The sequence below is a fragment of the Rhinoderma darwinii genome, chromosome 5 (assembly GCF_050947455.1).
Source record: "Rhinoderma darwinii isolate aRhiDar2 chromosome 5, aRhiDar2.hap1, whole genome shotgun sequence".
Lineage (NCBI taxonomy): Eukaryota > Metazoa > Chordata > Amphibia > Anura > Rhinodermatidae > Rhinoderma > Rhinoderma darwinii.
The window spans coordinates 272610775-272633143 of NC_134691.1; the positions used below are offsets into that span (position 1 = coordinate 272610775).

A 22369-nucleotide genomic window follows, 5' to 3' on the forward strand; every position below is an offset into this window, starting at 1 on the left:
AATATATAGTTTGTGCAAAAACGTTTCAGAATAGCTTTTTATTTGATTAAAATCCTCCTCTCTCTGGGCTTAGGTGTCCAATAGGCAGTTCTATTTCGTGATTGACAGTTTCTGTATGCACACTCATTCAGTAAAGGCTGTCAATCACTGCGCAGGACCACCCACTAAACTCCTAAACCCAGAGCGAACAGTGCTTTAAATGGCTATTAACTTTTCTACAAACTTTGCATAAAACAATAGTACAAGAATATAAGAAGCTTTGTAATACATCTTATAAGAGAAAAATGCCTTTCTTCACTTATCAGGTTCCTGCCATCGCCCCACCTACCCTCTCTTGACTATGCACTTACTCTGAATTTACTGCTAAATCCTTCTGCTCACGATGTAACAGACTATCAGCTCACTGAAAAATTAGGTTACAGCTGCCCATAGAAGTCTATGGAGAGGGGAGTAGGAGCAGAGTGAGAGGTGTAAAGAGAGACACACACACACAGACCCTATTGCAGCTTCTAGTAAGTTTTATATCTCCCTTCACTGCTAGATTCACAGCTATACTGCTTATTACTGCTGTATGGTTCTTTCCATGTTGCTGATGTTTCCAAGGGTGTTCTACAAAGACATAGAGGAGCAGGACTCTCTTTGTGTGCAATATATGGGAGACGTGATCGCAGTTAGACTCCACCCACTAGCTCAGATAAAACTTCGATATGGACCCTGCAGATGGAGAACTGCTAAAAAATGCAGGATACAAGTCATATAATTTCCAGAAATATTGTTATTCCTCATGGACACACATATGACAAGTTATTCTGAAAATTCACCCAGAAATAAAAAAAAAAAATCTTAAGCTTTTCCTACAAACTATATGTTTATCTACTCTGCAATTCAAGCTCTTAAACATGCTGTCCACACATTGGACAGCATATTCAATGTAACTGGTTCCATTTAAGCAATTTTTTTTTTGCAAGATGATGCTTGTTTCACATGCCAAAAAAAATCACTGACTGTTTTCTTTGCAAGTTGTTTGAGAATTTTGGTTGTCCACAAACTCACAAATTTTTTATTTTTTTATTTTTTTTTGCAGTATTTAAAAATCCGCAATTCAATGATATCCAAAAAAATATTCTGGGAAGGATTGGAGTTTCTGTCCTGTTCTTTTATCATCGTAAAGAACTGTGGCTAAAGGTATTTGCAGAAAGCAGTAAATTTTTAATGTTGGCTCATTATTTTAGTTATGAACACTGTCGTTGACTTGGATATTTTATTTGAAGCTGACCTGTCAAATCTCCTAAAGGTTTAATAAATAAATTCTGTATTTTTCGGACTAGTAGACGCACCTAGGTTTTAGACAACAGAAAATAGGACAATTTTACTTCTTTTAGAAAGAAAAACTATTGGTTAAAATAAATATTTTGTTCAGTTTCACCACGTTCTGAGAGCCATAACTTATATTTTTCCATCGTTTCAGCGGTGTGAGGACTTATTTTTTGCAGGACGAGCTATAGTTTTTATTAGCACCATTTTCTTGGTACATACTATTTTTTCATCACTTTTTATTTCATTTTTTTTAGCGACCAAAAGACAACCATTCTGGAGCTTTATTTTATTTACGCCGTTCACTGTGTGAGTCAAATAATGCTATATTGTAATAGTTTCGGACTTTTACGAACGTAGCGATACCAATTTTTTTTTATTTTTACATTATTCTTGGGGAAAAATGGGAAAAGGGTGTTTTTTTGTTTTATTTTACACTCCTGAAAATGTATCTAACTTTTTTTTTATTTTTTTTACACATTTTATTAGTTCCCCTAGGGGACTTGAACCGGCGATCATTAGATCGCTGGTACGATACACTGCAATACATGGATGAGTTACAGAAATAGCGTAACTCGCTGAGCTACACTGTTTCCGTAACTCCCATACTAGTAAATGGCAGTTACAGAAGCAGCGTAGCATGCTACGCTGTTTCCGTAACTACTATTCAGTTCTATGGGAGTTACGGAAACTACGTAGCTCAGCGAGTTCTGCTGTTTACGTAACTTGACCATGTAACCAGGAAGTGGCCGGAAGACAGCGGAGCTGGGTAAGAGTGTTTAGTGGGCCTGCTATAGAGATAGATGCAGGTACAAGAGTTGGGACCCGCATTTGACATATCCTGTGGATATGTCGTAAATGTCCTTCATAGGAAAAACATTATAAATGCCGCGGTTGCTATTGACCGCGGCATTTAACTAGTTAAACGGCCAGGAACACCACCATCGCTGTTCCTGGCCGTTAGAGCAGCGTGTCACAAGCTGACACCTGCAGTGTATGGAGTGGGCTCAGCACGTGAGCCCGCTCCATACATCATCCCCTCTCCGCTCCATGATGTGTCGGCACATCACGGGTCAGTAAGGGGTTAAGGAGTGGGCCCCTTGACTGCCGACTAGAAGACGCAGGGACTTTTTAGCAAGATTTATTCTTGCTAGAAACTGCGTCTTATATTCTGAAAAATACGGTAAGTAAATAATACTTTTAATCCCTATGTTCCCACAATGCTGATGCATCTTTTGTTAGGACCCTGTTATCATTTTCACTTCTATTGGCAGAATGGATTTAAGTTACTGTATACATTAAAAATCGGACCAGTCTCCCCTTGGCAGGACAATTAAGATACAGCGAGATCACAATATAACACCCTTGCATTAATTTATTTAGCAATTTGTAATCGAGAACTATGGATCGGCACATCGGAGTCCTAGCACAATTACAGAATTTATTCACACAGCAATGTCAGGAAACATGTCACCTTTAAATCCTATTTCCCCCTGAAAAAAAAAAATTACAAAAATGCAGTAAATATAAAGCTTTCAGTTGCTGTGTTCTGTAAGGGACAATGCATATTACGTCCGTTTTTGCCACGCGTATTTGCGTGCGTCAAAACCGCAGCGTAATACAGTACCAGCATAGACAATGAGATACCAGGAAATCTCATGTACACGCTGTGGTATTTTCCCACACGTAAATTGACCTGCGGTGCGGATTTTAAAATCTGCAGCATGTCAATTTAGCCTGCGTTGCCACTTGCGAATTCTATCTGTCTAGTGCAAGGGGAAAATTGCAGCAAAACGCGCAGCATGAAAACGGCACGATTTACACATCAAAACATAAAAACCGCACCAAAAACCTTCAGGTGCGTGGTGTTGTTTTTTTCCTGCGGTTTTGTTGCATATTTTCTGCCGCAAAATACGCAACACCTGTATGTAGCCTAAAGGTGTTTTCCACCTAACTTTTATAGTTACAAAATTATGGTTAATATGGGAGAAAGATCTAAAGAATCTAAAGGTGCCCATACACTGGAGAGAGCTGTCTGCTGAGCATGTCCGTTTATTTCAATGAGTAGACCACAACAAGGCACTACCAGACCGAGGATTGGGCTTATTGAAATCCAACATAACTGATCCTTCTTTCATCTGCCATCGAGGGAGAGTCAGGAGACACCCCCCATCCTTCCCATACACATTAGATAATAGGCCAGTCCAGCCAACGTTTCATCTGTGTATAGCCATCTTAAAAGCTGATTGGTAGGGATTTGCTGCTTGACAACCCCATTGTAATGACTACTAGACGTGACTCATCGCTGTGCTGGCCGCAGAAAAAGTAAAGGCTGCAGTAATAATCAGTTATTTGCATTCATTTATTTTTCTTTTAAAAATCTTTAAAAAAAAGAATATTTTTTTTTTTGTTTTCCAATGAGTCCTCCACTAGTAGTTGGCATTACAGTTTAATTCGGGTTGTCACCCAGCTTTCCACAGAGTATGACTAAATCTGGCTATCCTGTCTAGTTCAGCAATACAGTCCGTACCTAACTTATATCTTAGGAGTAGGGAGGCTCAGATTGTCGTCGATAAAGTAGGCTACAACTCTAATCATGTATGACTTTAAAATATTTGTCTGGTTTTCTACAATAAAGCAGAACATTGCAAGCAGAACTCCCTCTGAAGCCTTTCCCTTGTCACTCTAGGTGTCCTCCCCTCCTACTGCACTAAGTACCTAATATACATATGTATGTATGATTTACATATAAATACATTGTTCAGTGTATTCATATGTAATTTTTCCCTTCACAAGGCATCCTTCCACCTTGGCCATCTCTAAGCAAACGCCTACTATGCCTATAGTTAAAGGGGTTGGCCAGGAATCCTTTTTATTTTTAATATGCATTAATTTGCCCATTACAAGTCATTTTCTAATAAACTTCCTTTTTCAAGGTCCCAGGGTTTCTGAGTTGTAATGCAGTCACGTGACTTCACCGTTTGTGAATTTTACTTCCTGTGACGTTCCGTGCCTCAGCCTAGCCTGCGCATCCGGCTGAGCCAAGGCATGGCTCGTCGTCCATTACGTGTACAGGCATTGAGCTGGGCGGATGTTCCCGGAGCTCTTCATAGCTCCGCCTCTGGTCCCACTGCCCGCCCGCTTCCTTCGCGGCTTCCATGGCCCCACCTCCCTTTGCTGCGTCCCGGACCTGGTCTCCTCTCGCTGTAGATAGTACCCATATAGTACCACAGTGCCCATGTAGATAGCACTACCACCCACTGTAAATGGCACAATTGGGGCTCCCTCTAGGAGCGGCATCCCCAGCCATAGCGTTTATCAAAAGGACGAAAAAAATTGAACCAAAGTGGCGCAGTTAATGAATGGCAATAAGGCTAAGCAAAGTTCATAATTTTAATATTGGTGTGCAGGGTCGACAAGCTACGCATTTCAACGCCGGACTGGCGTCTTCAGGCTAATTTGAATAGCCTGATGAAGACGCCAGGCAGGCATTGAAATGCGTAGCTTGTCGACCCTGCACACCAATATTAAATTATGAACTTTGCTTAGCCTTATTGTCATTCATTAGCAGCGCCACTTTGGTTCCGTTTTTTTGTCTTTTTGATCATCAATATTGACAACAAACGCAGTTTTGTTGTGTTTGTGGACCAGGCAGCAGCTATTGTTCTTACACCTTCCTTATTGTGATACCTGCCAGTATCTACATTCAAGGTGAGCACTTTCTAATAATTGAGTTGCTCTCAAAACGAGAGATGTTAGATCTGCACTATGTGGCGCCGTGTCTCTTTTTTCTCTTTTGTAGCAGCCGTAGCTTTGACCAAGCTGTGGCCGGTGATTACTTTCCTGGAGAAGCCCCTGTCCATATATGGACAGTCCATCCAGAAAAAATGGCAGCTTTAAGGCAGGTGTATGCAAAAGAATGTCCTTTTATTGTTCCCAGCACATTACATCCATATATGGACAGAGACGTCAGGGGCTACTCCTGGAGCCGAATCTCCTAGAGTAAACCTCTGACGTCACTGTCCATATATGGACGGTGACATCAGTGGATCCTCCAGTGGCGGAATCCCAGGCAAGAGCGTTGCCCAATAGTGCTATCTTCAAGGGGATGTGGCACTATCTACATGGGCACTTCGGCACTATATGGGTACGATCTACAGGGGACACTGGCGCTATCTACATGGGCACTGTGTGGCACTATCTACATGGGCACTGGCACTAGGGGCAGCTATGGGGCATTATACTGCATGGGGCATTATACTGTATGGAGCAGCTATAGGGTCGTACTGCAAGGGGGCATCTGTGTGGGTATTATGCTGTATGTGGACATCTGTGTGTGTGTTAAACTGTATTCGGGCAGCTATGGGGGCATTATACTGTATGGAGGCATCTGTATGGGTATTCTACTGTATGGGGGCATCTGTATGGGTATTCTACTGTATGGGGGCATCTGTATGGGTATTCTACTGTATGGGGGCATCTGTATGGGTATTCTACTGTATGGGGGCATCTGTATGGGTATTCTACTGTATGGGGGCATCTGTGTTAGCTTTATACTGTATGGGGCATTATACTGTGTGGGGGCAGCTAGAGGGTATTATACTGTGTGGGGACAGCTATTTGGCATTACACTGTGTGGGAGGCACTATGGGGCATTATACTGTGTGGGGGCAGCTGTAGGGGGCAAGATACTGTGTGGTGGGTTCTATGGAGACATAATGTGTGGGGGCAGCTGTAGGGGCAATATACTGTGGTGAGTTCTATGGGGGCATTCTAATGTGTGTGGGGTTCTATGGGAGTATGATACTGTGTGGGCTGAACCGGGTGTGTATGGGCGGAGTTAGAGGCGTGGCTTAAGATGGGGAAAAAATTACAGCGATACGCGCGTCAGATCGGTAGTCTCCATACCTCCCAACTTTCAAGTGCCGTAAGGAGACAAAGAGAGACTTGCATACATTTATGGTAAATGATGTAAAAAAAGCTTTATTACCATTGTGTGGAGTAGTGTTTGGTGTTTGCTTCACTGTAATACAGAATCTCTTGGCACAGATCCAGCAGCAGGTGAGGAAAACATGCTGACTAGATTGTGTGTACCAAGATGTCTCACGTAGATGTAAGTCTGCCCACTCCACCTATCCGGCTGTAAAAGAGGGTGGGGGAGGGAGATGGGTGCCTGTAATTAGAGCAGGGATAGATGGAGACACACAAGAGCATGATGTTTATTAGTGTTTGTGACCGTGTGCAGGGAGTGAGGTTGGTGCCTGTAATTAGGGCAGGGAGGGACCCTGTGAATGTAGAGTGGCGTGGAAGTATGCAAAGAGCTGGTCGGGATGCTACGGAGGGAGGAAGGGGGGCAGGACTGTAAGCTGTCTTCTCAGCTACAGCAGGGGATCATAGGTATAGTGGGTTACAAGACCGGAAACAGCCAGGTCCAGAAGCAAGGGATGTAAACAAGCAGAGCACCAGTCATGATTAAGATCAAACAGAAACTGGTTAGAAGGTTAGTACGGGGTTCTAGGGAAGGCAAACCAAGGCTGGGGGACATTTTTTTTTCCTGGCCAACCCCTTTGAATTCAGCCCGGAGTAGGGTGTGTATCACTTCATAACTTGTGTATGATCTATATACACAAAGATTAATATGCATTTCTCACCCATAGAGTAAGGCCCTGTTCACATCACAATTTTTGTTTAGCGTGTACGTCGGGAAGCTCCCAATGTACTTGCTAAACGTGTCCATAAAGCTACATTGTCAGACGGAGGTGAAGAGTGTAAACTTGGCCTCAATCTGGCAGTTCTAAATCCGTATACTACTAAAAACATGGAATAGTGCACTATTCCAACCTACAGAGCCCAGTAAAAAAAACATGCTTGCCTATGGGTGACGGATTTCACTATATAGCATCCACCACAGGCATCCTTTAAAATGATAGGTCATTATCTTTTCATTAAGTATCCGTTACAGATGCCATTATAGCCTACATATGACAATGTGTTTAACTTGGCATCCCTCTCCCATAGGCTATAATGGTACCCGTTGAACAGACCTTTCATGAGTTTGACGTATATGTTAAATAGATACCAATATAGCGTATGGGTGACAGATGCCACTGTTCAGAATCCGTCACAGCCTAGATTTAACGTATATGTCGGGAGCTTTTTCTGCTAAATACGTCAAAAGTAGGCCTGAAATTGTAATTGAACATCCAAGCCATATGCGAAAGCGTTTTTATAGCAGTCCCTTGATATCTGAACTCGATGAAATTTCTAAACAGCAAAAGGTCTTAACATGTAGTGTTCAGTGAAATGGTGTTTTGTTTTTTTCCGCAGCTGCACCATGTCAAAACTGAGAGAAAAGAGGTCCCACCAACCAGGTGCCCCAGCTTAGCAACCCATTTAGCCTGTTCTTTTTGCAGGCGTAATTTTCCCACCGGACATGCCAAATCCACCTGCTCCTCCTGCGCTCAGTCACCGCCTCAACCTGCCCAGGGACACCCCCCACCCCCCAACTCACAGGTTGCTAGTGCCCCTCCTCTGGATTAAGCCATCTCCCGTTCAGTCAGTTGCTGAACTCACCAGGATTTCTAAATCCATGGTAACTGTTGTGGGACGCCTTCTTGCTGGTCACAAGGTCACCTCTGATCCTCCATCCACCTCCCAGGGTGTCTAAACAACCGAAAGAGAAGTCAAGACAGGGCTGTTCCCGCAAGACACTCAGGGCTCCACCCTCTAGATCTACCATGGGTACCCTACAGCTCTTTGGGCCTCTGACCCCAGGGCTCCTTCATCTGCCTGTCCCTCCAGACTAGCTGCCTTTTTCAGGCGAGATTATGCCCTCAGTCGGACTCTGATTCGGACTTGGAACACTCCTCAAAAATGGTGGACAACCTGACCCTCCAGATTAAGGATGCTTGGGCCTCTCAATGGGAGATTTCCTTTAGATGCCCCAGGTGTTCCCCTAGATTCTTCAGCAACCTTTCTGAGTTTGATCAGGTACTCTTGAGAGATTGGAAACATTCTGTTCAATAAGCCGAAGCGTCTGGATACCTTCTATTCCTTCCTACCTCAAATGGTGGGTAAATGTGCATTTTAAAGAAGAAAAAGATTAATTCGATATCCAATGACCCAGAAAAATACAGCAAAAAAATGGCACACGGTGGTGTCCTGGCAGAAAAGACTATAAATCAAGCACTTATAAGGGCATAGAAATTATGCTTATAACAATTTATTAGAGTGTATGTATGTATGTATGTATATATATATATATATATATATATATATATATATGGCAAACCATTTCCCATAGGCGAATACCTAGAGAATAAGAATAAATGCAATTAAAAGCTACCTGGCCAGGTAAATAGACTATTCAGACACCAATATATCCTATACAATAGTATGTTTGATAATAACAATATGTAGATAATTAAGCCAATTGAATGTATACAAAGGACTTAAAAAATACAATAGAGACTGATGTCACAGACATAGAAAAAATCTCCGCTACGGACGGCTGTAGGAGAGAATCTCCAATTGAGGAAATATATCTACATATATGTAGAGAGATGAAAAAAACGAATCAAGCCACCTGGGCTATCTTTCCCGCAAGAAAGAGCAGAGCATGTTAGACCTGGCTAGGATACATGGAGGCTGGACAGTTTTTACATTCTACAAAATAGAGTAAACCATGAGCATATAGATGATCAGGAACAAGATCCGTTATACTCATCTGTTGTTGGTTCACTTATCCAAACCCGATATAGTGTCACTCTCAGGTTCCAATACAGGTGAATAGCAGCTGCATCCGTTTGAATAAGGTGCTCCAAATTAGAACAGCAGCTCAATTTCTTTTAGGAAAATGATCTCTTTCCTCATCCGTGACGTAAGCTTTTTGTAATACAAATAGGTATAAAAAGGAGGCCAGTGTAGCAGGTATCAAAGCGTGGTTTGTAGCATAGTGCTACAAACAACCACGCCGGAAGTATACAGTGTGATGACGTCTCTCACCACCGTGTAATTGGCGAACGCGTTTCATCCCAGCTGGGACTTCATCAGAGCCAGTGAGTCCTGTTCACAAAGATGCTTAATTTTATAGCAGACATTTAAAAGGTACACTGCCTATTTAAATGTCCCGATCAATTCCATACAGGGCATTTTTTAGTATCATCATTTGATCAAAATTAAAGTAAATATACCATACACAGGCCCTGATAACAAAAATAATTACAAAGAAGATGTAACAAGACATATAACTCTCAGGGTACAAAATAACCGTCGTTCATTTATATAAAGAATATTGCAGAAAAACTGTAATAGTATTCCACTAAGCGAGGTATCTCTCCCTGAAAGTAAAAGGAATAACCAAAAAAAAAAAAAATAAAGTAAAATGAAATGAATAAAAATAAATAAAAAATAAAGAATAAATGAAATAGAAAATAATAATAAAAAATGTAATTAAAAAATTAATTATATAGAAAACAGACTAACAACAAAAAATAAACAGAATAAAAAAAGGAAGGGGGGTGGGGAAAGGTAAAGGCCCAAAGCATGAGGTATAAGGAGATAGATATTATTTATGGCAAAAGCTTCGCTAGATACAGAGAAAATAAAGTCAGATATATAAGGTCCGAGTTTGTAAAGGTAACTAACTAGATGACTCATCTATCAGACAAGATCCCATCCCCCATTGAATTATGAAATATAAAGCAAAGGGAAACATACATTGCCCCTGAAATACAGAAAGAGAGGTGGGGGGGGGGGATTGCAGTTAGTCAAGTATAGCAAGGAATGAAGGGGTGGCAGTCCACTGGAACGCTGGTATACAGCCAATCCAGCGGAGGTCTGACCACACACACACACACACACACACACACACACACACCAGCAGAGGCCCCTATAGGAGGTGGGATTTATGGACTGGGTATGGGCATCTTCCCCATACTTCCCGACTATCTTAAGTCCACTACTCTCCCTCTGGCGGATGCGTCCGCTCTCACGGATCCCACTGACAGATAAATTGAGTCTCTTGCCAAATCCTTTTGCTGGAAGAGATGAAATAGACACAGCGCCCCATAGTGCAAAAATTTCCATATTGATAACTAATAAGACAAGCAGAATAAGTTATTATGCTTACCTATACAGGTTGCGCAAAGTACAGGCACAACACGGTTGTAGTCAAATTCCACAAAATGGTATCAAATTTACTTAAAATCACAGTAAAAGACCATACTTACTGATACAAGGTCAGGATAAAACATCCGTTCTGAGCAGGATGTAGACAAGCCACCAGTCTACAAGGAGGGCTATTGCAAAATACTGATGAAACAGCCACTCTCACACCTACCATTAATGAGGAGGTGGCTGCTTGCACACAGGTGAGGTTTCTTTGAGGTGCTAGTCACACGGTTACATGTAGTGCACCATGCTGGCTTACAGCCTGATAGTTATGTCCATACTATTAGATGAAGCGGTCTTCCCAGCAGCTTTTAAATGTACCACATAAAGTACTAACACCCCCATTCTCTCCCAACATCACCTGTGCAATCTCCCTGCATTGTGGCTTGTCCCCATCCTTCTCAGAACTGATGTTTTAACCTCACCTTGTACCAGTAAGTACAACACTGTTGTAGAGATATAAGGTTAGTATCTTCTGCAGCTACTTCCAAACTGGAGAGTGTAATGGACATCACTGTGTATAAATTGATGCAGAACGTTGAAAATGGAAGCTAAAAAGCACAATTGATAGGGCTAGTATTACAAGGTAATAAGATTTTTATTGGTTACACGTTTCAACGCCGTACAAGCATCTTTGTCAGACCAAATCATAAAAACCGTACAAACAGCAGATATTTATAATGAAAAGACCGCCAAGTACAAACTGGTGCTGACGTCGTGAGTGACAGCAATTAGACCAATCAGCGTAAAAAGTCCAAAAGTACAAATTATCAGTTGCAAGCTGAGGTATACTCAGCATTGGGCATACGATGTATAATAAAGCAATGTCAATACTCAAATGAATAAAATATCATTGGTGGTTATAATAAAAAAATAATCTGAACTAATATAAAGAAATCTTACATTAACTGTATAAGAACGGCAATTATGTTAGTAATAAATGGTGTAACTACTGGTACCCGCAATCCTATATCTCTTTGTGAGTAAGCTTCATACCTTTTAAAGAAAAAACCGTACCAATGAAATCCCCCAGGTTCCGGAGGAAAACCGCAGGGCGACAGAGTTATCACTGTGGGAACAGGACACTTCCGAGTAGTTACAGTTCCATGGTTAGACCTACACAGGCCATTCGCACCTCTGACCTTTTTGATCAGAATGCTATAAAACATAAATAAGGTTGGTATGGCGCAGTATGGCAGTAACTAGATGTATTAGAAAGATCTGATATTCTACACGATCCTAGTTCATATTTTAGAGAGAAAATGTTTGTTAGTAAATTAATCGAATATACTGTATAAATTATATCATAAGATACATATCTAGCAGACATGAGTTAAAATTACTGATCAAAAATATAGAGTGTATATTTGAAAAATTAGGCGCCTCCTCTTGTATCACTGCAATTGGAAAGTCTGTTTTCGACGGTGTTAGGCTGGGTTCACACGAGCACATTAACGTCTGTAATGGACGGACGTATTTCGGCCGGAAGTCCCGGACCGAACTCCGTGCAGGGAGCCGGGCTCCTAGCATCATAGTTGTGTACGATGCTAGGAGTCCCTGCCTCTCCGTGGAACTACTGTCCCGTACTGAAAACATGATTACAGTACGGGACAGTTGTCCTGCAGAGAGGCAGGGACTCCTAGCATCGTACATAACTATGATGCTTGGAGCCCGGCTCCCTGCACTGAGTTCGGTCCGGGACTTCCGGCCGAAATACGTCCGTCCATTACGGACGTTAATGTGCTCGTGTGAACCCAGCCTTAAAGACATATCCCTTCTATGAACTTTTCCTGCTTCTTGCCTTCCTTTAGTCAAGCTTGAATGGGAGGTTAGCCCTTAGTTCCGTAAAGGGCCTCTGCCCTTTCCATCCTTTTTCAAAGACCTCTGACTACCAAGTCCCATGTGAAGACCTTCCTGCAGGGGTAGCTCATGTCGTTCCACCATAGCGGCCTCCTGCTCCCCATGGGATTTTGAACTTCCGCTTTCCTCTTCGAGACCCTTGAGATGCTTGTTCAGTTTCCTCTCATGGAAAGTGGTATTTCTGGTTGCAGTGACCTCCATCAGATGAGTATTGAAGTTGAAACTCCACCAGGACAAGGCGGTTCTTTGTCCAATAACTTCCTTCCAAAGGTTATCTCAGGACAATCTCCTCATTAAGGTGAAAACCAACCATCATTTTGTCCCTCACGTTCTCATCCTAGGGAGCAGTCCTTCCATAAGCTGGATGTTGTACGGGCCATCTGCCTGTATCTGTCACAACTTCTTTCAGGGGTTCAGATACACTCTTCCTCGTCCCGTTGGATCTATTCAGCCAACTGCAAAGCATATATGGTAAAGGGACTGGATCCTCCATGGCCAATTCACCATCAGGCTTCGGCTCTTCAGGTGTGCAAGGCCGCTACTTGGTCCTCTCCACACCTTTTCCAACACCTTCTCCGTCCTTTGGTTGAAAGGTGTTGCAGGTGGCGGCTAATTTTTCTGTCTTTATCGCCCAAGCAAATGCTTTAGGACGTCCCATGTTTCCTTGGTCCACCAATGATGCGTAAGGGCAAAGAGGATTTTTAAAACCGTAAAAAAATTCAGGTGGCACAGCTCCCTCCAATTTTTTGCTCAGGTTGTATTGGTCCAAGCTTTGAGGGAGTTAAGGCCCTGTTACCCGGGCCAATTATCGTGGAACACTATCGTATATATGAACGCTTGTTCCCGGTTATTGCCCTGTGTAACCAGGGCAACGATCAGCCGATGAACCAGCAAATGCTCGTTCATTGGCTGATTGTATAGTTTATGCTGCAAGAAATATTATCTATCGTTGTCAGCAGCGCATCTCCCTGTGTGAACGGAGATGTGCTGCCGACATTGTAGAAATGCATGGGGACGAGCGATTGTAGTATTATTCGCTCGTCCCCATGCGTTGCCCCTTGTGAAAGGAGCAAACGAGTGCCGATCAATGAGCTGTCTCGTTGATCTGCGTTTGTTTTCACGGCCCATATCGGGCTGTGTAAGAGGACCCTTACTACTTTTTTTTTATGGTTATCTTACTTTTGTTTTGCTGGGGTCAAACTGATTGGCTCTGTGTCAGTAGGCTGGGTATAGCCTGCGTGGGAGGAGCCAATTTTGTTCTTTGTGTCAGACTTATAGTGGCAGCAGCTTATACCGATCTGTGTCCCACAATGAAGACTTTGAAATATGTTTTAAGGTAAGTGTAAAAATCCTTTTTTTTTTTTTTTTTTTTTCTTTCAAGATCTGCTTATCAATTGAAATACCTCAGATGGGGGGCGCTCGCGAGCTGCTAACCAAGATGGCCGCATGCTGAGGTAGCTCCGCGACTCCTGGGCACAACAGCTATATAAAGCAAACATTTGAGGTGAATTCACTCGCCCTTTTACCCTTCTTCTTCCTCCGGAAGATCTTCTGCCCGGATTGTTCATGGTTCGGAAGAGCGCAGTGGGCCGAAAGGACTCGAAACCGGAGTCCTCCGTCCCTGCCCCCCAGCCTGAGACTGCAACTTCGCCCGCCATGTCGGCTGTTTCGGACGACGATATACAGGCCTCGCCTGAACTTATTGCAGGCTCCCAAGAAGACGGCTCGCAGATACCTGAACCCCAGTTCACCACCAGGGACGCTTCTTTGCTGCAGAAATTTAAACAGCTCCTGCAGCAAGAATTGCAGCTCACCGCTTCTAAGCTGTCGAGAGATCTTACCAAAGAGATACGTGAACTGGGAGCCAGGACAAACGTCTTGGAAACTAAGATGGACGACACCATTGAAGTCTTGAATGCGCACGATGCCGAATTTGATTCACTGAGAGCAGACCTGGATTCAACGATGCTACGCCTGGAGGACTTCGAGAACCGTGCACGACGGGGGAATCTCCGGATAAGAGGTCTGCCCGAGACATACGAGGACCTTAACTCCTCCATTACGGCCCTATTCCAAGAGCTGGCACCGGATCTCCCGGTGGATAGGCTGGAGATGGACCGGGTTCATAGGTCGCTAGGCCCTAAACGACAAGATGGCAAGCCACGAGACATAGTGGTGAAGCTCACTTATTATGCCACCAAAGAAACCCTGTCTCAAAAGGCTAGAGCCACATCGTCCCTAAAGTTTCAGGGCCACGAGTACCAAATATTTGCGGACCTTTCTCCGATAACTATACAGAAAAGGCGAAATATGAGAAACCTACTGGCTGTTCTACAAAGCCGCCATATCAAATATCGATGGGGATATCCTTTCAAGCTCCAATTCTCTCTAGCCAACAAATATTATTCGGCCAGCACGGCAGATGAGCTTCGGCAAATTTTGGTCACCCTACAGCTTCTACCGACAGACGCCGCCCGATCAAGTCAACTTTCTCAGGAACGTCGTGATGGGCCGCCGCTACGTCCTATTTGGAACAAGGTCCCCCCCCGCAGACCACCCGGGAGATCTGGATCCGTTTATGATATCCGAGATGACCCCGACTGATGGATGAGTACTTTTAACATGTTTCCACCCTGTATATTGGTTCTCTTGCGGCGGGGACTGATCTATTTGCTGAGTGGCGGGCGGTAGTGGAGGCCATGTTTTGCTGTATCTGGAACAAGTTTGCTGTTTAACTAGATGCAAGGTTTATTAGCTTGGCACTAACCATTTATTTTTATTTTTTCTATTAATGTGGTTGTCGTTTTGCTGTCCTGCCGGCTAGACATACTTTGCCTTGCCTTTTGGCGGCACTGTGTGTATGGCCTGCAGGGGGTCAACCGGCAAGATAATTCCAAGTAATTGTTGCCTTGATTGATGGCTATGTTTAATTTTGGTTATATGACTGAACGCGACTCGGCGTGCCTGGTCCGCCATCTTACTTGGGGCAGAATGTTCTGGAGATTCTGTATCTGGAATAAGTTTGCTGTTTAACTAGATGCAATGCTTATTGACTTGGCACTAACCATTTATTTTTATTTTTATTTTTTCTATTAACGTGGTTGTCGCTTTGCTGTCCTGCCGGCTAGACATACTTTGCCTTGCCTTTAGGCGGCACTGTGTGTATGGCCTGCAGGAGGTCAACCGGCAAGATAATTCCAAGTAATTGTTGCCTTGATTGATGACAATGTTTAATTTTGGTTATATGATTGAACGCGACTCGGCGTGCCTGGTCCGCCATCTTACTTGGGGCAGAATGTTCTGGAAATTAATGTTCTCTCCCCCTGGCCCATACTCCCTTGCTAGTTTTCCCCTCTCTGTCATTGCTTTCCCCTATATGTCATGACATGGTGTTTAGGTTCACCTCAACAGATTGCCGTTACCACACCTTTGTGCCCAGGTGTTGGCGAACCCGAACTCTATCAGTAGTATCCCCTGTGCTACTGTCCACCCTTTTCGGTCGATTTTCGGACGAATTTCCCTCTTCAGTTTTCCAAATGCATATTTGTCTCTACACCCCTTTTTACCTATTCTGTTTCTCCCTCCCCTCTCTTTCCAGCCCTTCTTTCCCTTTCCCCCTGCCGGTCAGAACTCACTATAAAATCATCAGATCATACATATGGCTACTTCTGCCTTGAAAATAATCTCTCATAATGTCCAAGGCTTTAATTCGCCACATAAACGATCGAAGGCATTTCATTTCTACAAAGCCTGTCATGCGGACATTGTCTGCCTCCAGGAAACCAGGTTCTCTGTTGCCTCCAAACCACAACATCTTAGTGCACACTTTCCTGTTTTCCATTGTTCTTATGCCCATGAAAAGCGACGCGGGGTAGTTATTGCCTTCAGAAAGAATCTCCCTTTTCTTTGTAACAAGGAAATTCTTGACCCTACTGGTCGATATGTGATTCTGGTCGGTACTCTATTTGATGTAGAGGTGACCCTAGTGGGATATTACGGACCAAATGAGTTTCAAACAGAGTTTTTTTCTCACTTATTTAAACAGATAGATGCCAATCGAAAGGGCTTGCTAGTGGTCATGGGCGACTCAAACCTGGTAATTAATCCAGCTTTAGATAAATCCCCGACCCTGACATCATCCACACCTCAAACTTCCTCGTCTATGTTTAGTAACATGCTACAGGCTCACGATCTACATGACCTGTGGAGGGAATTACATCCCAATACAAAAGATTTTACGTTTTACTCCAACCCCCACTCCTCTTTTAGTCGCATTGATCACATATTCACGTCTCAGCGTTCATTACCACTATGCTCCGCCGCAAAGATACTTAGCACACCCTGGTCTGACCACAACCCGGTTGAGGTCTCCTTCTCTTCTCTAATCCCACGGGGGCTATCCTTTAATTGGCGACTAAACGACTCCCTTTTGACATCCAAAGACTCATTCGCACAGATTGAAGAAGCGGTTAAGGAATACTTTAACTTAAATGAAGGTTCCACGTCTTCGCCGATCATACTATGGGAAGCCCATAAAGCCACCCTGCGGGGGACTCTCATTAGGTTGGGGTCTATTAAAAAAAAAAACAGAGAAAAGAAGATAACAGATTTATACCAAACACTAGCACAAAAAGAAAATGCTTGGAAACAGACGCCTTCGCATGCTAATAAAGCGTCAGTTGAGGCTACCAGATTAGAGCTTGACCTTTTATTGACGGAACAGGCTGAACGTAAGCTACGATGGTCCAAGCAGCGCTATTACTCGCAAAGCAATAAACCGGGTAAACTTTTAGCACGTCAGCTGCGAGTTCCCGCTGCGCCAAAAGAACCAGTTAGATTGCGGACAGCCTCCGGCACAATAACAGCAAACCCTAATAAGATTGTTTCCCAATTTCAAACTTTCCTTTCCAAATTATACTCATCCCCCCCACCTTTTGATCCCTTGAAGGCTGAAGGCTTGTTAGCTAATTTGGTTTTTCCAGATATTACCTCCTCTAATCTCGAAGCATTGGAAGCTGAGATATCTGAGACTGAAGTTCAGGCAGCTATCAAGGAATTAAAACCTTCCAAATCTCCTGGCCCAGACGGTTTCTCCCCATTATATTACAAAAAACTTTCTCCGCTCCTAAGCCCATATTTGACCCAACTCTTTAACACTATCAGAACTGGCACAACCCTTCAGACACCAACCCTGACAGCCCATATTGCAATGATCCCCAAACCTCAAAAGGATGCTCTTCAAATTACCAATTATAGGCCAATATCCCTCCTGAACACTGACATAAAAATTTTAGCTAAAATCCTGGCGGGTAGAGTAAACCGCTTCCTTGACGGGATTATACATGGAGACCAAGCAGGCTTTGTCCCTGGAAGACAAACAAGCGACTGTACCAAGAGAGTTATATCCTTGGTTCACCTAGCACGCAAGAGAAATGTGGCGTCAATGCTTCTCTCGCTCGACATTCAAAAAGCCTTCGATACAGTATCTTGGTCTTACATGGATTTTGCCTTGGGGAAGTGGGGTTTTGGTAGCCACTTTATGTCATGGGTGCACGCCCTCTACTCCAACCCTACTGCTAAAGTCTGTTACGCGGGCTACCAGTCTGCTTCTTTTCCTATTGAACGGGGCACCAGACAAGGATGCCCTCTATCCCCTATTCTATTTATCCTAGCACTTGAACCCCTAGCCATGATGATTCGCCAGAATCAGAACATTAGGGGACTGGAGTTAGGGGGAGTGCAACATAAATTGTCCCTCTTTGCAGATGATATGCTACTCATGCTCTCCCAACCCCTTATTTCCCTTCCTAACTTAATGCAAACTCTATCAGATTTCGCTGCTATTTCTGGACTTACTATAAACCCCGCAAAATCTATCGCTTTAAATGTTAATCTATCACAACAAACCCTGCACTCACTACAAAGCCATTTCCCCTTCCAGTGGGCCGGACACTCATTGAACTACCTGGGTATCCAGTTGACTCCCTCCTATGAGCAGCTGTATTCCGCTAATTACCCCTCCCTTATTCGCTCAATAACATCTTTGATGACATCCTGGCAATCCACCTATTTATCTTGGATAGGCCGTATTTCTGCAGTCAAAATGACCATCCTTCCAAAGCTTCTTTATTTGTTTCAAACCCTGCCAATCAAAGTCCCAGCACACATTCTGCGCCTCATCCAGAATCGGATCTCATCTTTTATTTGGAAGGGAGCACGCCCTAGAGTATCCAGGTCCACCCTCTGTTCACCAAAGGCAGATGGGGGACTGGGGGTTCCGAATGTCTCCAAATATTACCATGCAGCTATGATAGCACCCTTAACTAAATTGCATGCTTCTGCAAATATGCCTCTATGGGTGTACCTGGATATTCCGGAGATGTCGCCAACCCCGATCCAATCAGTGCCCTGGTTACCTCCCTCTTTCCGCTCCTCCCACCTATCACCCCCACTCATGCACATTTTATCGGTATGGGACTCAGTTAAATATTCTAGCAGATTGATCTCGCCGCATCTTCCCCTCCTTTCCCTGTGGCATAACCCTTTATTCTCCCCAGGTACAGACAATTACCAAGCCTTTAAATGGTGGTGGACTAGTGGTATACTCAGAGTCCATCATCTTCTAACGCCCACCCATTCCCGGATTCTCTCGTTCTGTGAGCTTCAGACCTCTCAGCAGATTCCCAACGGCGAAGTGTTCCGATATCTACAACTTAAGAATTGGATTACTTCTCTTCTCCACAACAAGACTGCTTCAGACTCTTACTCACAGTTCGAGCGAATCTGCGAAAACAACCCTAACACTAAAGGGATCATATCAGTCTTGTATAAATGGCTCCTTAACAACCCCACACCTGTTCCCCACACATACGTGGATAGATGGCACCGGGATCTGGGGGTGACGCTCGAACCAGCAGATTGGCATAATATCTGGAGTATAGTATCACACTGCTCCATTAACACAAATATTTTAGAATCGGCTTATAAAGTCATGATGAGGTGGTATTTGGTTCCTAGCAGACTTGCACGTGCCTTTCCCACCTACCCTGCCTCTTGCTTTCGTGGTTGCCACTCTCCCGGTGACATGCTCCATATTTGGTGGTCCTGCCCTAAGCTTATCCGATTCTGGAGTAGGGTATTTGGTCTCGCCCAAAGTCTGTTTGGCATTATTATAAGAAGAGATCCGAAGATAGGCCTTCTCCATCACAAACCCCCAGAGCTTACGAACGCACAATTTCGGTTATTCTCTTATATCCTTTTGGCTGCAAAAATAACTATAGCCCACTCTTGGAAAAAACATACAGTAACTTTTGCAGGGGTTAAAACTAGAATGGACCAGATGTTTGTGAACGAAAAACTCACAGGAATCTTACTAGATAGGGTTGCCGGGTTTGAGTCGCTTTGGTCGCCCTGGATTAGCTACGCATACCCTCACTTACCTGCCAATATGATCACTGCTTATTAAGTCCAGTGACTTTTCTTTTCATTCTAGATTTCTGACCGGCTCCTCCCCCCTTACCAATCCCAGTTTTCCGCTATATTCTTCCCAACCCTTCTATTCCCCCCTTCTCTGTCTCTTGTTGTATAGGATGTTTCCTTTTCATATATTGATCCTGCATTTACTGTCATTGCATTCACGAATGCTTGTCATTTTGTTTTTTATAACAACATTATAATTCATTGAGTGAAATGGTTTATATTTAATTTTATTTCAATCTGTTTTTGATATATGTCTTTTACCTAAATGTAAAAATGTTCAATAAAATTTGTTGAAAAGAAAAGAAATACCTCAGATGACAAATGAGCAGGAGATATTAATAAATTGTATTATTAAATGTCTTTTTAAATGCTTACTGTTTTTGTTTTAAGGGAAGAAAAGTGATTCACAAATTCCATGAGCTAAAGATTAATTATACAATCTTAAAAGGGCTCTCTGGACAAGAAGGCTATTCGTCACGATGTCATGTGGTTAATATTGCTGTTGAGATTTTCCTCAAGAGTGGAAACCTTGGTAGTGCAGTTCAGACACTGAAAGGTAACATTCTTGTACGTTAAAATTCCTTTAAGCCGGCATCCATTGGATTATCGAGTGCCAAAGTATTAGCTGTTCTGGATCATTGGATAGTCATAGAAAAGCATATAAAATGACATATAAGGGTAGAGAACATTCAGGAAGAAAGCAAAAAAATTAAATGTGCCAGATTATAACTTTATTACAGTATCCAATACCTCAGAAAGAAATGGCCCTATAGTTTGTTTATGTAATGTCATTTTTACTGAAAGTGAGTGGTGTTGTTGTACTACTATCCTCGCGATATGCCATCACGACAAAATGGCAGGGTGATGGATTTCTTTAGCAACCAGTGGCCTTACAATGCCCCCCGGTTGACCATGTCCCATGACCTATTAGGCCGTTACAAAATCGCAGCAAAATGATGCCTTTTTATCGAGGCTTGTGGCAAAAAAATGCATTTCGATAGCTAAGTGATCCCAGACTTAGGCTAAGTTCACATTACCGTTAGTATACGTTTACCTCTCTTCCGCCAGAGGAAGAGAGGATCGAAAGATTACATGGAAAGCAGCGGTTCATTGGTTCTGCAAACTGCACTTTTGCTTCCATGAGAAAAAAAAATTGAAACTTAGCGAACCGAGACAAACGGAAAGCAACTGAAACAAAAGAATTACCATTAGAATCAATTGTAATTCTAACTAAACTGTTGCTTTTCATTTTATCTTTCGATCCTCTTTTCCTCTGACGGAGGAGAGGTAAGCGCATCCTAATGGTAGTGTGAAAGAAGCCTAATACACCATTCAGCCATTACAGTAAAACAACTAAAGTGAATAACATTGATTATCTCGGCACCTGTCAAGGGGTGGGATATATTAGGCAGCAAGTGAACAGTCGGTTTTTGAGTTTGATGTGTTGTAAGCAGATAAGATGGGCAAGTGTAAGGATCTGAACGACTTCTGCAAGGGCTAAAATGTGATGGCTAGACAACTGGATTGAGAGCATCTCCAAAAGGCAGGTCTTGTGGGGGTGTTCCCGGTGCGTAGTGATTTGTACCTACTAAAAGTGGCCCAAGGGAAGAACATGGGCGCCCAGGACTCATTGTTGCGATTGGAGAACGAAGGCCTGCCGGTCTGGTCTAATCCCACAGGACAAATGTAGTACAGATTATTAAAAAAAAAAACGTTTCATGATGAAAAGGTGTCAGACAGTGCATTGCACCTTGTTGCGTTTGGGGCTGCATAGCCTTTAGATCAGTCAGAGTGCCCATACTGACCCTTTTCCACCACCAAAAGCGCCTACAATTGGTGCGTTAGCATCAACACTGGGTGATGGAGCAATGGAAAAAGGTCCTGATCTGATGAATCACGTTTCCCTTTACATTATGTGGATGGCCGGATGTATGTGCGTCGCTTAATAATACCTGGGGAAGAGATGAGGCAGTGTGATGCTGTGTTCTGCTGGGAAACATCGGGTGGTGGCATTCATGTGAATGTTACTTTGACATGTACCACATGGCTAAACGTTCTCACTGAGTCTTTTACATAAGTTACCGCCCCAAATTAGCTCATTTCCGGTTTTGTGTTGACCTACTTCAGGTCGCCAGATTTGATTGACACTTACCTCATCCAATCCCTGTGGTTTTTACACCTAGTTCCGTTCTCACTGATTCTTTTACAAAATGTCTTATTGGATATGGGGAGTGTCTGCCCCAAACTAGTTCACTTCCGGTTTTCACGATCATACCAATCATGCCTCAGGTAAATATACAACTTCTATTCTATTATTTTTTTGGCTACCTTGCCAGTTCTGTCTATCGATTCTGATGGTGTATTTCACAGTTGTTTATTTTTGTTATGTGACTCACCATGGCTGTTTATTTACAATGTACTTCTGTATGGTATAGATGTTATAGCCAGTAGCCCACTCAGTATTTTCTCTACTGTGAGGACTTATATTTTAATCCATTTTTGATGCTATTAACTGTATTTTGTATTTTTATCATGTCTCAATAAA

General features: G+C 43.1%; 1 protein-coding gene across 2 annotated transcripts in view; it reads left to right on the forward strand.

Annotated features, from left to right (window-relative positions):
- TOPAZ1 (testis and ovary specific TOPAZ 1) overlaps positions 1-22369 on the forward strand; it is a 170277-nt gene that overhangs the window by 139097 nt on the left and 8811 nt on the right. For both annotated transcript variants that reach the window (XM_075827151.1, XM_075827152.1), the window contains 2 exons: positions 1085-1185; positions 20215-20380. In XM_075827151.1, the coding sequence (XP_075683266.1) occupies positions 1085-1185; positions 20215-20380 (267 nt within the window). The remainder of the gene's footprint in view (positions 1-1084; positions 1186-20214; positions 20381-22369) is intronic.